At 48.6% G+C, this 19700-nt stretch overlaps 1 protein-coding gene across 1 annotated transcript in view; it reads right to left on the reverse strand.

The window, feature by feature from the left end:
- The window catches only part of LOC149360901 (cytochrome P450 3A11-like), an 87546-nt gene that overhangs the window by 11133 nt on the left and 56713 nt on the right, over window positions 1-19700 (reverse strand). The window contains exons 10-11 of the mRNA XM_089567952.1: window positions 13046-13206; window positions 5998-6086 (exon numbers count right to left, since the gene is read on the reverse strand). Of these exons, the coding sequence (XP_089424078.1) occupies window positions 5998-6086; window positions 13046-13206 (250 nt within the window). The remainder of the gene's footprint in view (window positions 1-5997; window positions 6087-13045; window positions 13207-19700) is intronic.

The raw sequence follows: 19700 nt of genomic DNA on the forward strand, positions 1-19700 counted from the left end.
CAATAATCACTTTTTTCCATCCTCACGTATTGTTCCTTGTATTCAGGACACTTTCAAAGGATTTGACGAGACAGCTCTTACGGACTGACGGCCTATAACTGCCAGAATCCTCGAGTATTCTCGCTAGTAGTCAAGGACCTTTCAAAGGATTCGGCGAGGCAACTCAAGCGGGCTATTGGTCTATAACTGCTAGGGGAGGTAGGCGGCTTTGCGGTTTACAGAAGCGGTACAATAATAGCTTTTTTCCAATCCTCAGTTACTCCTCAACACTTTGTTGAAATTTTCAAAATTGCCTCTACCGAAGGCTTGGAAAGCTTGGCCAATATTCAGTGGTGGATTTCGTCGGGCCCCAGAGTAGCTTGTTTTCCAGAAAACATTACTCTATTGACTTCTGGGAGTGCGATGAGACCGTTGTTTCGTTCACTTGCGCTGCCGCTAGGTGGGAGCCTTTGTTTCTCGGCTAAGTTTATGTGCTTAAAATAAAGTTTGTGTGGCGTGAGGAACTCGAAACTGCAGCAATGTGCTCCGCTAATATATCTGCCTGTTCCCCTGTACTTCTGTGTACCAGTTGTTGCCAAAATAGGAATTCTGAACGATGAGAAGTTGTGGTTTAATTTTCGAACCTGCTCGCCCATTATTTTTTGTGTGAGTGATCTGACTATTTATCGATAAGACATAGCTGTGTCATGAAGCTTTCTCGGCGCTGCGACCGACGTACTAGCACTAGCTGTTGCGTTTTTAAAATTTACGAGGTTCTCCTATTTCGGGTGCCTCCGAGATATGCCTCAAGCTTTATGTATTTTTGCATGCTTGTGTCCACCACGAGAGAGAGAGAGACTCTTTAATGAAGAGCAGAGAATTTAGCCGGCGTTTAAAAATCGCTGGCATGCTACTCTGCGTAGGGAGGGGAATTTGGGAGATAAAAACAGAAGGAGAGCAGAGTGGAAGAGGTAAAAAAAAACGAAGATAAAATGCGGCCATGAAATGGGTACTAAGGATGCAATGGCGAGGATTGATGTAACCTATGGAATGATGGAGTGCATAGTCCGTCAAATGGGCTGACGAAGTTCACTGCATGAAGAATGCATGAAGGTAACGTGCAAGTGAATTTAAAGCGTATCGAGATGTCCAATGTCTTAAATATGTGAATAGAAAGTTCATTGCAAGTCTCTGTTGCCTAAGGCAGGCTAAGGGACCTAAAACTTTGTCCATTGTTAGGGGCACTGAGCAGAGCTTCTGCATGCAATGTTCATAGTACGCACGCTCGTTAGCATACGCAGGGCACTCAAGCAAGATATGCTCCACCGTTTCTATCGCGGCACAGTTGTCACAGTGCGGACTGTTCATTGGTCTAAAACGGTATCGTAAGCCGTTTGTATTTGCAGCATTCAGACGAAGTCGATGAAAAAGTGTTTCCAGATGTCGAGGAATTCTGGGTGAGAGTCTTAATCTAAGATGTGAGTCGATTGAGTGAAGAAATTGATACTGATGTGTCGGCAAACTCCAAAGCCGATACGTTTCTTCGGAAGCAAAACTTTTAGCCATCTGGGACGCATCAGATTTCGTGAAAAAAGTTCTAATGTATCTCCGATGTTGATGGCCCTTACGGGCCACTTCATCTGCTTTTTCATTAGCCTGAATGCCACAGTGAGCAGGTACCCACTGAAATGTTATGCAGTGGCCTGCGGCAATAGCTAAATGATGTAGATATCCGATGTCCAGGGAAACTGGCTGGTGATTCGTTTTCTTCAGCAGGTTGGCCAGGATCTGCAGAGATGCTTTCGAATCGGTGAAGATAACCTAACGGCCGGCGGTTCGGCGCAGGATGTAAGAAACAGCTTCCTTAATGCCGTGAAGCTCAGCTGTCGTAGAGGATGTCCTCCGCTGCAGCCGGTAAGAAAGGGCATGGCCTGTTGAGGGCACATAAAGGCCACATGAAGAGGTTTTTTTAGTAGTTGAACCATCGGTGAAGATATGGGTGTGTTGCCTATATTCCTCCGTTAAGTAGGCAAGAGTAGTTTGCAGAAGCGCTGCCTGTGGCATGCGGCTCTTTGCATTCACACGTGGAACAAACTTCTTCACCTTTAGAGGAGAGAGTGTCCATGGAGGAAAGGCCAGAGGTAGTAGTTTCTCTGGCTGATTAATAGTAGGGATGGGCAGGAGCTGCACTGCCTGGTCAAAGCTAGAGTTGCTGTGAGTTAGGTGGGCACGGTGCAGGAAGTGCTTCTTCCCTTGAAGAACATGGCGGAGATGGGTACGCAAAGTTTCCTGGGCTGCAATCACCTCTAGTGGGAGACATCTTGCCTCCGCTACTGTTCCTGATGCAGAGGAACCCTTTGGGAGGCCAAGGCATATTCGCAGGCAGTTGTTCCATGCGGCAACGAGTGACTTATTGCTTGATGTAGATAATCTTTGAAACGCTGGTAGACAGTAGCGCAAGGTTCCTTCAACGTAGGCTTTTTCAAGCTGTCCACCACGCATTGTGGTTTTGTCCGACCACTCCAGAAGACTGAGGAATACCTAATAATATTTTTCATTTATCTCATCGATGTTAAGGCTATCTACAGCATATTCTTCTAAAGTGGCTTCGGCTCTAGAAAGTTGCAATTCTGCTAAATGAAGCTTCCAAAGTTGCCGTTTTGTGGGATGACTTGCGGCTAAGATGCTAAGCTGATTAGTACAGGAAGACGGTCGCTGCCATATGGGTTCTCGATGAAATCCCATTGAACATCTCCAGAAGCAGGTGGTGAAGTAAAAGGCAAATCTAAGCCGTTCACTTTCTCAGAGGTTGTTAGCAGTATGCAGTTTTACCAACAAACGAATATTACTGCTCGTAAGAAATCATCTATAATTTGACCTTTGGTATATGTGTTCTCGCTTCCCCAGAAAGAGTTATGAGCATTAAAATCGCCAACTACCAGATAAGGCTCTGGTATTTGATCCAAAAGGAGTCCCAATTCTACGTCGGTTACTTTCAGGTACGGCTTGAAGTATACGGAGCACATTGTTATAGTTTTTTATGTAAGCAATTAGTTGTAAGTTTCCTTTCATGGCCTGTTTGCTACTTTGCACGACGATGGCTACCCCTCCCGCTAGCCTGCTTGCATGCTTTCGGTCACGGTAGAATACCTTATATTTTTAGTACAATTGTAGCTGTTGTCCTCGGTTAGTTTCCTGTAGGCACAAAGCAACAGGGGAAAATGAAGTTCAGATGTCACCGAACTTATTTAAAACTCCAGTGCAGTTCCAATGTATTATGAATTCCATCTTATTTTACTCATGTGGGGTGGGAAACTAGGTCTGGATTCGTCCCGTGATTCTGGGCTTGTCTTTTTTTTCCGACCCTGGGTGTTCAGCCGTCCTTGCGACGTCGACGGCACGGCGCTACCCTAGCACGTGTCAGCCACTTTTTCATCGGCGCTGGGCAATCGTACAGACGGCACGTGCGTTTTCGTGTCAGACCTCGCCTCGTGGGCGGAGGGCTTGACGCCGGCCGACCCGAGAGGCAGCGTGACCTGCTTTGGAAGCTGTGGAATAGTGTTAGCCACTTCCACCTGGGCGACGATGGCCCTGCCACAGTCTCACTGCGCGTGGTCTGGGAAGGTGCCAGAGGCAGTGTGATGGATCGCCGAGTCACACCATATCGGCAAAGTTTGTGTGTACAATGAGAGAAAATTTTTTGTCATTCTGATACGTGTTCTTGCCTCTTTAAATAAAATATTTTCTATTCTTTTCAATTATCATTTCTTTTTCGGACTTGTACGATGGACAAGACCTGGAGTAGGCGGGTTGCTGCCCGTCACATTCAGCGCAGCGGAATGCTGCATCACAGTGCTCAGAGGCATGCTCCTTTGAAGCGTGTTTCGCGCAGGTTTTTCGACCACGGCAGCTCTGGGAGTGATGGTCAAATATTTGGCGATTGAAGCAACGTCTCGAACTCGGGACGTACGGGCTCACTGCAATCTTTGTCTATCCTCACTTCATTAGAGTCAGGGAGTGCGCAACAAGTGAAAGTCAATACAAGGTGTTTTCTTAGGACTTATTTGTCGGCATTCCTTATTTTGTTTCTTTTTACTTTGGTGACATTTTGATTGGCAAAGCCGACCAGCACTCCTCCTTGATGAGATTCAGAAAATCAATTTCTGAAATCACACCGCGGACAGTGTTTAAAGGCCTGTGAGGTGTGACGAAGACACGAATATCCCAAAATGACAGAATATGTGAAAAGTTAGGTACCGGGATTGTCCCGGATCTCTACGAGAAAGGTGCCGCTATCTGGTCTGGTCACCTTGTAACCGAGGTCCAAAGCTTTTTTCAGATATTTAGCACCTATCAAGGGGATATTTTCCTTGCTGGTTTTTCGGGATCTGCTCTGTGGATCACGTATTATTTCACAAAGGCGTCTTTTGTTTTTTGGGCAAAATGTTTCGTTACATCAGTACGCCCGCTCTTGTGAGGGTGATCATTTGATGTCAGCGGGGAGCCATTGATACCGTATGTGTTTCGGCTACGATTCCAGCCACCCACCATGGAGCACAACGAGGGGATGGGACAGGAACTTGCAAGCAAGCCCTGCCCACGCCAGCTGTACACCCTTCCTATAGCCTAATATGACACAACTAAGTGTAGTTGACCACACAAGGTTATGTCTTGCGGCCAGGAAAAAAGAAAAACAAAGAAGGGAGGAAGAGACAGGCGAGTCGTGCGAAAGGAGAAATGAAAGTGAAAAATGAAGGGAGGATCGGAAAAGGCGACTGCCAATTTACCCCGGTCGGGTCAGGCCGGAGGTGCCCTCTACTGGACGCTGGGGCCAAAGTGGCGTCTCGGCATCGGCTAAACCACCAGGATCCCCTTTTCACGGCTAAGCGCGCGTGCTCGGGTCCGTCGTGGTGCACTGCTCACCATATTCCCCCTGCTGGGATGTCCCTGAGGATGCTTGGGAACCCGTGGTATCGCAACTGAGCAACGTCTGCATGTTGCAGACGCCCCTGCGGGGTCTCTACCTAATAATAATTCAAATAGCTTCCATTATATTAACAATTAGTGCCTCCCTGCGGAAATCATGTAACTATGCTTCGTCCTTCTTTCATGTGTCACCTTTGCAGTCTGTTCACGCATGGCATTCTCATTGATAAATTACACAGTGGCTACCGCTAGTATTACTTAAAAAATATTGCCTACTAGTTGGGAGATTACGGTTTCCTCCACGAAGACAACCTTTTCGTGTTGTCTGAAAGGCATACCACACTACCCTGGTGTGGTGTGCGAGTTACTCTTACCCCTGGCCTTACTTTCCCAACCTATGGAAATGAAGACTTCTTAATAGTAAAAAAGGGTTGTTATGGTGAGGTTCTGTTAAGTGCACGAGATAAAAATGTTACATGAGAAAGTAACGAAAGCAGAAAAATGCTGTTTGTAGCGAAAGCTACACTAGGCTAGCAGAAGCGGATTTCGCGCAGCCGGGCAATGGACACTACTGCGCGTGCGCCGTTACCATGGCAACCAGTTGCGCTCGAGCCACAGGTGTGCGCCGCATGCCGTCACTCCGCCGCAGCCGCTGCGCCGAGTTCCGCCACACGTTGACGTCATCACTCCGCTATTGGCCGTGATGCGCATGCGCAGAGTCGCCCCGCGCAGCTGGGGTATAAGCCGGAAGCGATGCGCTCGCTCCTCAGACGCGCACCGTGGAAGAAGGAGAGAGGCTGTGCTCGTCACGGCAGCTGTACAGGCTGCGTGAAATTGAGTCTTACGATCCAAAAGTCCTCGCATGGTACAAGGCCGGCCGACAGCGTGACAACGAGGCGAGAAAGGCTAAGCGGGAGGCCGAGACGCCCGAAGAACGAGAGGAACGTCTCGCGAAGAGACGCTGCCAAGCTGCTGAATGACAGCGACGACGTGTCGCTACCGAAATGCCAGTAGACGAAACTGCTTTCGTTATGTATATCCTGGCCTAGCTCAGCTAAGCAACTGCCAATTTGTTGTCAGCTAAATACTCACATGTGCACAGGTGGATTGATGCGAAGTACTTCCATGAGGACGGCATCAAGATATTCAAGTCCCATCAGGACCTCGTAGGTGACTTCATCCTGGGTAAGAAACATATCCCACCGTATTACCAAATTTCCGATTTTGAAGCAAATTGCTTAGAAGTGCAACGATCACATTGTCTTGATCGGTAAGTAAAAGGTGTCCTTTAAAGTAAAGTTATCATTATCATCAGCCTGACCACGCCCTCAGTGGGCAAAGGCCTCTTCCATATCTCTGCAATTGACCCCGTCCTATACCACCTGCGGCCGCCATTTCCATGCAAGCCTCTTTATCTCATCGACATGACCAGATGGGATTAAGATGAGATTAAGGCCACAGCTGGCAGAGGACAGGGTTGATTGGATAGATACGGTAAAGGGAGAGATATGGGAAAGGGCGCAGTAAGGCTGCTGAGGATGCTGCACCCTCCCCCAAGTTTCCCCCCAACTCCCCCAACTGTTCTTGTAGAACGCATTTACATAATAACGACAATATTTCGCTGCACTAATTACAGCAAGAGTGGATTGGCTGAATTAGGCAGTTTACTGTGCGAAGAGAGCCAAACAAACTATATTGGGTAATAAAACGCGTGTATCAATTTAAATCTACAGTCTGTCCAATTATCCAGTAAAGCTTCAAAGTAAAGGCCATCTTAGGTACAGTCGTGACATTTTGCTGCACCTTAATTCCTCCTTCATTATTTTCATCGCGCTTTCGACGCCTTCAAACATCATGCTTTCAAAGGCTTTTTTTTTTTCTCTTGGCGGCGTCCAGAGGGGTCACAGAGAAAGAGAGAGATAGCGTGAACAAGCTTAGTCACTCGTCTCTGCATGATGCATTTCCCAATTGGAAGTTAAAATCCCCATTAACAATATCACCATATGAAATGGCTATCCAAGATGAATTCAGGAAATACAGCACTACTTTTCGCCTTTTCGGGGCGTCAAGGGTCTCGGGAACGAGTTTATTCTCAGAGTGGCAATTCACCATTTATTAAGCGGGAAACCCAGTGGTGAACTTGTGCTTTGCACCAGGCACCATCGCAGCGCACCCTTTAGAACCTACTTCTTTCTGCTTCCGTGTCATTTGCAGAAACTAAAATTTCTTAGCAGCACAACTTTCAACTTGTCAGCCATCCAAACAATTGCAGAAAACTGACAAGGTGCCAAAATAGTCATCTATCAATTGGCACCGCATTATCACTAGACGCCGGTTATCCCCGCGACGCAGAAAGGACCGCGCAACTTGCGTGGGAGTGGAACGCTTCCGTCGCTAGAAGCACACTGCGGGACGCAACATTCACGTGTGTGTTCGGACGAAAAGGAAGAGAAGTGGGGCAGTATATAACAACACTGTACTGTCTAATGAGGTCACTTATTAACTCTATAACCTTAAAAATATTGAGAAGCATGTCAAGTCCAGCGCTTCAACTGTGTGTACTCCCCGAAGCCTCGCGCGCCTAAGGGCGCGTTCACACTACACCAAAGTTCCGGCGAGCGAAGCGGATTTGCTTCGCTAGAAAAAAAGGGGGCTGTTCTCATTACCCCACCCGCGACGGCGGATCCGACGCGGAACTGCGGCTGCTTCTCGCTTTTTCACGAATGCAGCGAGACCTCATGGCAGTTTCTTTTCCGGTATCGGGAATTCGCGAACGAAGCGAGAGCGCGCGTGAGCCCCGCAGACAGTTCGCGCGCTTTTGTCGCTGGTTGTTCGGCTGCACACTGTCCTGCGCCGTTTTATCGCAGAATGGCGAGCATTTCAGAGGAGGAGGAGATTGTTTCGATTCTTCTCTGCAACTCTGTAATGGCTATGCTGGAAGAGTTGCGGAAGGCAGAAGAAAGACCAGCTTCGCGGCGGAGGCGGTGGTAGGTGCGCTCGTAAGAGCAATATAAAATTTCCACCTCACCTGATAACCTGCGCCAGGCGCTGATCTACGGGTATCGCCTTACGTAATCTCGTGTCTTTTTTCTGAATACGAGCGCGAATACTGGAGATTTTATAAAAGAATGTTTATAGAAATGAAGTGTTGGCATTTATTTCATTAGTGCGCCTTTCGAGAATATGACTCCATGTATCTACGAAACGACATCAGTAGGCCGAAAGGAAAATTGAAACTCCTTTGCTTGGTCCTTTCCAACAAGGTAATTAGGAAAATTTTTTATGAGCTTTACCTCCCACGAGCAGGGACCAAGTTTCATCTCTAAAACTTCGAAGAACTGACTGTAATTGGTTTCCACATAACCGGCGTGAAACTATAAATCACATCTGTTCCGCTTAAAACCAACCAGTTCCACTAAACGAGATGAAAGGAAGCTGCCTGTTTCACATAAATTAAGCTGGTCCATCTAACATGAAGTTCAACTCAAATTTAGATGTGTGTATCACAGGACACGCGCGCGTTACTAAAATTGTACAAAATTGAATATTCATCACATGTCACTATGTCAATACAAACATGCATGCTAACTGCAGGGAATAAAAAGTTAATTACTCCATTGGTTAAAGATAAGGAGCTCTGGGAAAAGATCGGCAAAGAACTGGGAGTGAGCGGTACGTACAATTGCTTTTATATCTTGCTTCACGCCGATACACGCGAGAATCGTTTTTTTTTTCGGATGCCAGTGTAGTACGTTTCGCGTTGTTCTTTTTTGGGTGCGCCTCCTAGCATCACATGATGTTTAAATAAAGGCATTTTGTATTTGTATTTGTACAGTTCAGATGTGGTAACTGGGCGCTCACATTTTCCTCGGTGTTATGAAGGTACACGCTCGTAAGCGCACACAACCAAGCTGGTACAGGAATCAAACTGATTATTTAGAGGATCCCCCGGCGGAGCCACATCAAGATCCTTGGCTTCACTTTTCAACAATATTTGGGATTCGCCTTTCGCCCCACGAAATAAATCGCTAAAAATGCATCGCGCTCACGGTCCGCCCCAGAACTTGCCACGCAACTCCCAGCGCTGCTACCGTGATGATATACACTCCAAGATATTCGTACGAGCTGAACCTGCATGGGACAGGAGCTGGCAGTGGCACAAGCAAAGTAACGAAAGTACGTCGCGCGTGCTCGCACGAGCTGTGCGTGCATGCGATAGATGCAAACAGCGGCATAAGCAAAATAAGTGCGCCGGTTTTTCAGTGCGTAATGCATGCGTCGTACGATCGCGCGAGTCTGAATGCGTGGTATAAAAGCTAGCACCGGCGCGAAAACAACCATCCTTCCCGTAGGCTCAAAACGGGAAGACCACGCGAAACGTATACTGTATACGCCAAAACGTATACTCTACTGGCACTCGAAAACAGAGTTCTCAACAGCGGCATGAGCATGCGTCGTACACGATCGCGCAAGGTCCGCATGCAAGGGATAAAAGTTCACAGCATAACGAGAACAACGCGAAATGTACTACACTGGCATCCGAAAAAAAAAAAAAACGATTCTCGCGTGTATCAGCGTGAAGCAAGATATAAAAGCAATTGTACGTACCGCTCACTCCCAGTTCTTTGCCGATCTTTTCCAAGAGCTCCTCCTTATGTGACACGTCTTTAAAGTTCAGCTGCCGCTTATCGTAAAGGATTGGGTGCTCCTTTATAGCGTCTAGTAGCATCTCCACCGAGAAAGCGCTACCCGGCCCGCTGCCATGCTTGCCGCCATGCTGAATTTGTCCGGACATGACGTCAACGGCCCGTCGTCGCTTCCGCGGCGAAGGCGGAAAAATCGGTCCCGCACCGATCACCCTCTCGGCGCCGCTTTCCGCCTTCGTCGGCGTCAAAAGCGGCCGAATCTGGCCGAATCCGCTTAGCTCGCCGGAACTTTGGTGTATACTGTGAACGCGCCCTAACTCCTGAAAAAGCGGAAAAATTTCAGGGGGCACTTTGGCTCTCTAAAGTGCTGCAAGGCGAAAGCGTTTCCTTTTTATTTACCTTTTTATTTTTCATATTTTGTTTTGTATTTATTTTTTCCTGCTTTCCTTAAATTTATTGTTTTTTATTTTTATTTTCATATCCTATCTTTATTTTGTTTTATTTTTGTTTATTTTTGTTTTTATTTTTTAGTTTCCTTTCTTCACTTTACTCCTTTTATTTTATTTATGAAGCCCATGCATTCACTAGATGCGCCTTTATTCATGCTGGAACCTTGAGCCTTTTAAGCAGTGACGCCGAAAGGTGGACGAATCTGCCGACGCGTCTCTCGACACGGCTGCCGGCACGCCTGTCGACACGGCTGCCGACGCGTCTGTCGACACTCCTGCCGACGCGTCTGTCGACACGGCTGCCGACGCGTCTGTCGACACGGCTGCCGACGCGTCTGTCGACACTTCTGCCGACGCGTCTGTCGACACGGCTGCCGACGCGTCTGTCGACACTCCTGCCGACGCGTCTGTCGACACTTCTGCCGACGCGTCTGTCGACACGGCTGCCGACGCGTCTGTCGCACTCCTGACGACAGTATGAGGCATTAAAGGCTTTCGCCTTAAAAACAAAGGCGCGCAATTCTGGGTTGAACGTTAGGCTCTCCCAGCGTCTCATGATATCATTAGCATGGCTCGCAGACACAGTCTGTTATCGCATAGACTAGCACCTATAAAATAGGCTCAATAAAAGCTTTACATAAAATGCGCTCGGTCCTTTCTGCTTGCAACGCGGAATGCCTTGCAACATGCGGCCTTTTACGAGGATTGGCGCTAGGAAAGCTTCATATGCTCCACAGTGGTGTCGCGGAATACTGTGGAGCCCTCCATCTGCTCTAACGAGGCGCACGCATGGCCGTAATCACGAACGACGCTTTTCGAGTACAGCGTTTACAGTAACACCTCTCCAGCTGATTTGGTCGTTTTCGTGCATGGTTCCAACTGGTCGCAAAATAAGCCGAAGGAAAGAAACTGTATTATGCCGGCGAGTGCAGACTTCCGACTTTATACTATAAAGCCCAAGAAGGAGAAGTTAAAGCGTTTTCATATAGCAAAAATATCTAATGTTTGAGTACCATTGCACTGGACTGAAAATTCGAATACTAAGGGAGCATAAGAAAAAGGACACAAATAAAAGACTTCAAAATGAATTTCACATAAAAGACCTGTGGTCCGGCAAACATTACGAAAAACAAAAAGCAAAAATCATATGATCATGAATGTCAGCTCTCTCACGAATCGTAGTGAAGCAAGTGCTCCTTGTGCTGGACATTGACAAACACCCTAATTCGCGTGTCAGCGATAAATGACAAACAATTCACCTACTAACGGAGTTCATAACAGTACGAAAGATACAAGGATACATGTCTAGAAATAAAATGCGCAGTCTTGCACCAACGAAGAAGCCTACGTCAAAGTAAAGACACCATATGACAGCTAAAACCTAATAGGAAACACTGACGTTCCAGCCTAAAAGAAGTATAATTACAACCAGGAGCACGAAAGCTACCACAAAATATAACAGTAAAATTAAAAGATAGAGGCGCACCCGAAACGCTGAGTCACTCTTAGAAAACTAGCGACGAGTAAAAAAAAATACAAAACATTCCGCATTTCATTGTACTCGTTAACCTCCTCGTCTTTCCTCTACCTCTTTCTCTGGCCACTTCCGCTGTCGAGTAAATAGCGGCTACCCGGAAAACGCACGCACACATTGGTATTATTTACGTGCCACTGTCAAATCACTACTCTCTGCGCAAGCTCCTCCGAGCGTTGACATTTCTACTGGTTCAGTTCGATGGGTTCCGACACTCATGCTTTGGCGTTGGTCATTCGGATCTTTTTTTAATGCAGACCTCACCATCATCCTATCTGGCTACCTTATCGGCTATTTCAATTGAACTTTCCATTATTATACGGGTTATATTGTCATTTATCACCTGTATGCGGAGCTCTTTTTCGATGAAAGCGTAATATCGCAGAAATGCAGAGGAAAGCGGTATCCCCAACTCCGGTATTACCTCTCAGTTAACGCTAACTTTTTCAGATGTGTCTATTTATGGTGCGGAAGGCATGGCACGGTAAGGTATGGCATGACTTGACATGGTATAGTATGGTATAGTATGGTACGATATGGTACAGTCGGTATTGTATAGTATGGTGCTGTCCTGTTGCGCTTCTTTAGCGCTGTGTTTCTTCATAATGTTCAGTCGGCCAACAACTAACCTTCATGATATGGTACGGTATGATGCGGTATGATTCGGTATGGTACAGTACTGTACTTCACTGAACAGCATGGTACGGCATGTGCGGCTTAACGTCCAGTAGCTGCACACTGGACATGAGCACCGTTGTAGTGAAACGGTATGTGCTAATTAGACATCCTAGGGTTCCTTAACCTGCATTGGCACCGGACCGCCACGGGCGTTTTCGCATTTTGCCGCCAGCTAAATGCGGCCACCATGACCGTAATTAGACCCCGCATCCCTGGGCTCACCAGCCGAACACCACAGTCACCGGGCTACCAGGTAGGTAAACTAGCTTTAAACCTACGCTAAAAGACACGTCACCATCTGCTGGCCGCTATAGTTGACGTAAATATCCTGCACGAATCGGAGTGGCCGGAAGCAATTGTCTATGTCAGCTTTATTCAACCCATCCGGGATCTTTCGTTCCTGTTCTCCCTATAGTGGAAGAAGGTATTCATAACATACAAAATATTCCCTGTGCAAATTACCCTAACAGTTACTCCGCATACATCTCTGGTACTCCCGGATATATGTCATTGCCTTGTGGAAATATGGGGGTCAGCCTTCCGTCCGCGCACTTCCACTCCGCGGATGCAGCGTTCCCGCTACCCAACCACGGAGGGGTTCGTGCTGGATGGAACAAAGGGAGGCACGACAAAGCGTGGACACTCATCTGCTATTTATTACACTTGCACTCTGCCTATCAACTTCACAACGAATGCAGCAAAAAGTATTTAGGGTTATGTAGGCATGCGCGAAGTGTCACATGTAATCTCTCCAGAACGTCCATGATATGAGCTGACTTCAAGCACAAAGAGCCGCTGGGCGGGTTTCAACTTATAAAAGCGCGGGTACGTACGTATTTGCGAAGAGTGTCTTCAATTTCTGCTATCAGCCGAGTCTGGATTCTCTTGTGTCGCGCCAAGTAGTAGACAGCCATGGACATCGCATTCGTCGTCGTGTCGTATCCGGCGATGAAAAACAGAACGGCTTGCGCCAGCACTTGGTTCTTGCTTAAAACTGCAAACCAACCAACCAGCAGAACGCACACAATCAGCTAGATTTTGAAACCTCTTAAGAGGCGACGGTAGTGCTCCTGAGTTTAAAGGACGGTCAATAAAATATCTTCAGCTTCTATTCTAAGCATCATTCGTTTGCCAGGTATCAAATACTGCATACGATAATTCACGCCAGGAACATCCCTTTTTTACTCCTTATTGTCCCTATATTCTCAGTCCGCGAATTATGCTAGTTTAAGTGCTGTCAAGTTGAAAGGTGTCTCAGTTTTTTCTCCGCAATGCAAGTAAGCATGATGCAGCATTCCTTTTTACTGCGCAGCTCTTAAGCGCCCGTAGGTGGGGTAAGCCGCGTCGCCGACCCCGTTGTAGCTTTCGGTGAAGTACCTCCGCTAGCTCATTGATGGCGCCAGCGTGGTGCGCGCCGCGTCCGTCGTCGTCCATTAACACTGTCTGCATGCGCGGATAGGATGGCTGGAGACTGCAGGTCTGTCTGCGGCCGCACGCACCCGCGCGCTACCTCCTCGCAGTCGCGCCACGCTCCGCTACGTTGGCGGGCGGTGCTGTGAAATCTGCTGCACGCGACAGATTGTCTGCGTCGGAAACACCACCAACCGGAGTCCACCACCAGCCGATGGCGCCGACGACGCAGTGCCGGTGCCGCCAGGTCTAGGCGTTCGGAGGAGCTCGGTCCTTCTCAGCAGCTCGAGGCCAGTGCTGAGCACCTTCTGGATCTAGTCTCCCAGTGGCTGCACGCATGGGAGGTCCGTCCGGCCGCCCAAGCTGGGGAAGTGGAAGCTCTCCGGCGCGACATCCGTGGCCTAGTGCCAGCCGACCTGAACACAGTAGGCCAGGTGACTCTGGGAATCACCACTGCCGCTGTCTCCGACTCTGCCATCGTTGGGCCTGCGGGCGCTGCCGCCAATGGTGTGCTCGGCGCGGGTGCGTCGTCGCCGCAGTGTTCGTCGCGATTTGTGGATTTGCCCACGTTTGACGGCACTGTTTTGTGGGATGCTTACCGCATCCCATTGGGTGACAATGCGGAGGACAGAGGTTGGAATGATCAAATGAAGGCCAGCATGCTCGCCGCCAAACTGAGAGGCTGCACGACAGAACTGCTGCAAAATGTGCCGCCCGACCACCTAGGCTGCTACACTGTTCTGGCGAGCCGACTCGCCCGCAAACCGTTGCAGTGCCTCAGCGTCCCGGTGCGGGCTCTTCGATCCGCATCCCCTACTGCGGCTTCTGCCCCTCAGCGTGACCTGCTTCCGCTGCGGCCAGTGGGGACACTACGCGAATGACTGCCGGCCCGCGCACGTCGGGAGACAAATTGGCGGAACTCCGGGTACCCAGTTCCGCCCAATATAGTCCGTCCTCACCCTTCTTCGTTCTCTGCGTCCCCTCCTTTCATCGCCTCCGAATATACCAGATTTACCTTACTGGCTCGTCGACGTTTCCATGCTTGACCGGCAAGTGAGGGCCTTGGTCGACACCGGAGCGGCTGTCAATGTACTGGACAAATCGGTTGTTGTTAATGCGCCCACGTGCTTCTGCCAGCCGCTGAAAATCTGGCTCTTAGCTTTTAACGGCGCCCTGGTAGAACAAATCGGAGGTGTCATCGCAAATGTGCAACCACTCGTCAAGACCTTCTCCACCGAGTTTGTTGTCGGAGCGTTCTATTTGGTGCGGAAGCTGCCAGCAAGCGGGGATCGTCCTCAATTTCAAGCCCACAAAACCGTGGGCGAACCAACCTCTTTGGGGGGTCGGGTTGGCTTAGCCGGTTTTCCAACCTCGGTGTCGGCCTTTGCCAGTCTCTCGTGTCGGCGACCAAGCGTGCCTCAGCGATTCTGCGTTACCTCGCAACGAAGTGTCCACATGGAGCCCAGCCGTCCGACGTGACCACCGTGACTGCAGCGTCCGCCTTGACTGTGCCACCGGGTGCAGCAACTTGGGTACGTGCTAAGCTTGACATCCCATCCCCGTGACGGTGGACGTGCTTTTCGAACCCGCTGTTACGCTTCGCCTTCGTCGTGTGGGAAAACCGGCGCGGCTGCAGCGGTCTGCCGATGAGTAGAGGCCGGATTTTTAGGCACTAAAAAGCACGTTTTAGGCGCCATAAATAGGCGGCTAAAATTGCATTTTAGGCACCTAACGGAGAAAAATAGGCACTATAAACTTTATCAAAAGTGCACACAGTTCCGAACTTCAGCGCGCAATATCTGCCGTAAAATAAAACAAAAACACAGCAGGAATGATGGATCTTAAGCAAGGTGCGAACATTAGAAGTCGTTTTTTTAAGGCTGTCACGCAACTTTTCGTACAATACACATGCTTCAGCAGAGCAAAAGGGACGGTTACCAACCCTTTTAAAACACTTTGGTATACCTCGAAACAAACAATTCGCTTGTCGTGTACAAAAGTAGAAACAGTGAACACCTTAACAGGAGGCCATGTATTTAGAAATTGATAGAAACATTGTCAATTCAAAGCATCTGACAAATGAGTTCAGTCTTTGCTCACACAGGAATTGAACTTATTTATTGCAGGCATACACGATGCTTCAACAGTAATAAATGTGTTGTCATTTGTGTAAACAGTGTTTTATAGTTTATGGCTTCACGTGTCTGAAGCCACGCGACTATCAAATGGTGCTTGCCATTAGACGGGTCTGGAAACCATAAATTCGAGATACTAGAAAATGTTACACATAGCGTTGCCTGATGGGGAACATGCCGAAAAGAATCATAGTTCTGCACGGGCCTACGTACATCCACGAGGATCCATGGTAAAATAAACATCATCCATCTAGAAATCAGTGTTAAAGCTACGGAAGCAGCAGCAGACAAGCACCATCTGGGGCACAAGGGACGAAAATAAGGCAGGTTACCCAGGTGGAAATTTTAATCAGTTAAACTGTTTCCAGCAGGTTTATGGACCATTTTACAGTTGGTTTCAATTGGAACCAACTGGGAATTATTTGGACGAACCTATAACTTACTCCGTATACTTTCCGAAATGTGGTGCCATGTGGTCATCAACAAGCTGCCACGATAATATGGCAGAAAATAGGAAAAAGGTTGCTTCGATATTTTCAGCTGACGTGGTTGGTATTGTGTACACAGCCGGCGTAGGTGCAGCGTTCACCACAGCCAACTGACGAGGTCATCTAATGTTGCCACGTGTGTGTTCTACTCATGCCGAAATGGATTCGAAAGCAAAACGAATCTGAAAGCAAAACCACAGCGTATTTCAGGCCCATTCTCTTTAAAATAGGGCATTTTTAGGCACCGACGTCGGAAATAGGCATTTATAGGCACTATAAAAAGAGTATTAAACATATTGTCAACAGATGGTTTAGAAGAACGTCAATTTGGGCTAGATGGTGCATTATTTGAGACAGAAAAGGAAAACAGCGCTCCAAAATATTGTCAGCTCCTAATTCGGGCTCATATGTGAAAACAGTGCACCTACGAAGCGTTGAAAAAAATAGGCATTTGCCTAAAATCTGGTTTCTACCGATGAGTCACTAAAGGCCCGCGGGGTCAACTCCCGGATTGGCCACGGAAGCGGCGACAGTAATAGTTGAGTGGCGGGGTTGTTGCTCAGGAACCGATCGCGCATGCTCCCCGAAGCCGGTAGCTTGGCCTCCTTGGTTTTTTGTGCGTTAGCTTCTTGACGGGGCTCCTCCAGCAGCCACCATCCCAGCGCCACCGAAATGGGTATTGTTTTGAGACAAACGCGGCAGATCGCAGCAACGACGGTTAACCGGCAGTCAGGAGGCTCGCCTTGCAAGGTCGCGTTCGGGCCGCTAGACGCGGCCGATGCGCGGACCCCTGAGGTCTCGAAGGGTGTTAATAAGGTGCATTGGTGAACTAGTTGGTTGAAGATTGTATATTGAAGCAGCAGAAAGTGAACAAGGACGTTGAAGAAAGATACAAACGAGGACGATGCTGCATCGTCCTCGTCTATATGTTTCTTCAACGTCCTTGTTCACTTTCTGCTGCCCAATTATACGATCGAAGGGGGGCCTGTAAATTTATTGGTTTCGACCGCACAGCGCATGAAGGACCGGATGTCTTTGAGGGAAGCAGTAGTGAAGGGGGGGGGGGGGGGGGGGGGGTAGGCGCGATTAGGGCAGTGCGCGCGGTTCAGACTGAGTGTTCACCTTCCCTGCTCTCCCGCTGGCGTTTTTGTGCATTTGTGTGTGTCGGTGCTGTAACCAAGCGGAAATGCCCATGGTCTTCACAGAATTCGCGCAGTGCTCGTAAAAACAACCCCGTGAGCACCGCCGTGCTATTGGCTCCTTCAATTTGAACAAATTTCTCCTGATAGTCTCTGACAAGTGCATTTCCTATTGGTCACTAAAAAGGATCCCCTGAGTGCTCGGCAAGGGGATTTAAGGGCGAGTTTTTTGGCGCGGAAAGGTGAGATCAGAGGGCACGTCGCTGGTAAGCGCCCGTGCAATAAAGTACATAGTGTCCCCAAGAAATTGTCCAGTCCGTTCCGCACGTGGCGCCGGATCACAGAACCATTAGAAGATTTCGAGATCACCACCATGGATCTTCGGTCACCACCACCGGCCCAACATCCTCAAAATAAACTGCAATCCTTCCCGAAAGTAGCCAGCGCCGCTCTGTAGTACACCCTCATTTACAGGACGAAGATAGCTGCCAAGGACAGCAACTTGACCTTCCCGAGGGGACCAGGGGGTCAGCTGGGTCCAGTCATCAAGTTTGACAGCGGCATCCGTCTTCCAAGAAGAAGTTGACGGCGAGCGTTTTCCCTACCCCGCGATACTTTGCACGTAGCCTGAGCCCTGCACTGCCGAGGGGCACGTGCGACCCCCTGAAAAGCGTGGGAACGCCGCTCGCGGGCATTCCGGCGTCCACGCGACGTAAATGGCGCCTTCCTCTCAATCTCAACACGTGACGGTGGCGTGTTCCCTAATGAGAGAGGGTGTGATGGTAGCCACAGTAACTTTTCAGGACACGCCTTACTCGGCAGGCCCGATCTCCATCTAGGTATTTCAGGGAAAGAAAACCCTATAAAACTCCACACCGAGTACGGTCGAGTAGCTCCTTGTCATCGAGACTTTTACTGAGACGCACTGTCAGTTGCTGTTTGTACATAATGTAATTAACTTGTATAAAGTTCTCCTTGTCTCTCTCGTAACCTAGTCTCCGACCTCTCTCATCCCCTCTCTAGCCTGACCATGTTACGTGAGTCGCAATCGGTCGCCAGCGGTGGGATCGCGACAACGGACGTCAGCGGAGAGATGTCGTTAGCGGTGTGCTGAGCAGCAGAACGGCGAGTCGGGGGCAGTGCAACGAGCCCTGTGTGATGACTGGTGGCCTGCAGCAGAACGACTGCGCTTGGTTCTTGGCTGCGAGGTTTGGTGAGTGCGGGGCTTTCTTCTGCTTATTTTTGCCAGGCTTTTGTTAGTGTCAGAAACATAGCAGGTAATTGGTTGTCCTTGAGGCCGGGTTAGTTGCGGCAAGACAATTGCGGGCACTAGAGAAAGCAGCACTCGGAACAGCCATGAATTTGAGGTCGATGCGGGAACCGAAATTACTGCATCTTTCAAAAGAGTTGGGTGTGGATGTCTTATACAAAAACAGAAAATAAGAACTGCTGAAGGCTATTCTTGTGTTGGAGGCTGAAGATGACGAGCTTTCGGAATGCCTTGAGACGACTGAAGAAAGGGAGATCACAAAAAGAAAACGTAGAGAAAAACAAGAGAAATAGGAGCAGGAGCGAGAGCGGGAAATTATGCATAAACTTAACTCGATCACAAGGCTAAGAACGCGATCTCGGTTAAGTGAGTTCATAAGAGAAGAAAATTTGAGGAAATTTCTAGAAACTTTTGAGGTAATTTGTATGGAGGAGCAGGTATACCTGGGTGATTAGCCAATTGTGTTGATAGGAGCCCTCCCGTGAGAATCCGCCAACTTATTAGCGCGGTTGTCGAATGAGGATGCCGACAATTAGGCGAAAGCTAAGAGTGCGCTTTTCCCGCACTTTGGATTTTCCGTAGAGGTCGATTTCAAAAGCCAAATTGACAATGGTCAGCTACCCTACAAGAGTGTCAGATACCAACTCAGGAGGTCCGCTCTGCTCTGTCGCCGGATGATGCAACTGCTGCTCAGAACTTCCAGGATAGGACAGGTTTGGTTCAAGAAAGAAAGGCCACTTCGGCAGCGAACACCGATGATGTCGGTCGAAAAGCTAACGATAAGTGCAAATCCGCAAGCCATAAAGGGTCGAGGGATAGTTTTGGCACTAGTGCTAGGAACAAGGAAAGGTGCAAAGCGGTGGTTGTGAGCCCATAAGACCATGCACTTTCTGCGAAGGAGGCGCATTCCTGCGGTCGAGAGGATAGTAACCAGGAGAAGAACGCCCAAGGTTTCAGTGACCAATGAAAAGTCGTCCTTGGTCTTTTGAGGAACGGGAATTTAATGAAGGCCGAGTTTAATGGGATCCAAGAGTTAACTGTGAGTA

The sequence above is a fragment of the Amblyomma mixtum genome, chromosome 2 (genome assembly GCF_055824585.1).
Source record: "Amblyomma mixtum isolate Tamu chromosome 2, ASM5582458v1, whole genome shotgun sequence".
NCBI lineage: Eukaryota > Metazoa > Arthropoda > Arachnida > Ixodida > Ixodidae > Amblyomma > Amblyomma mixtum.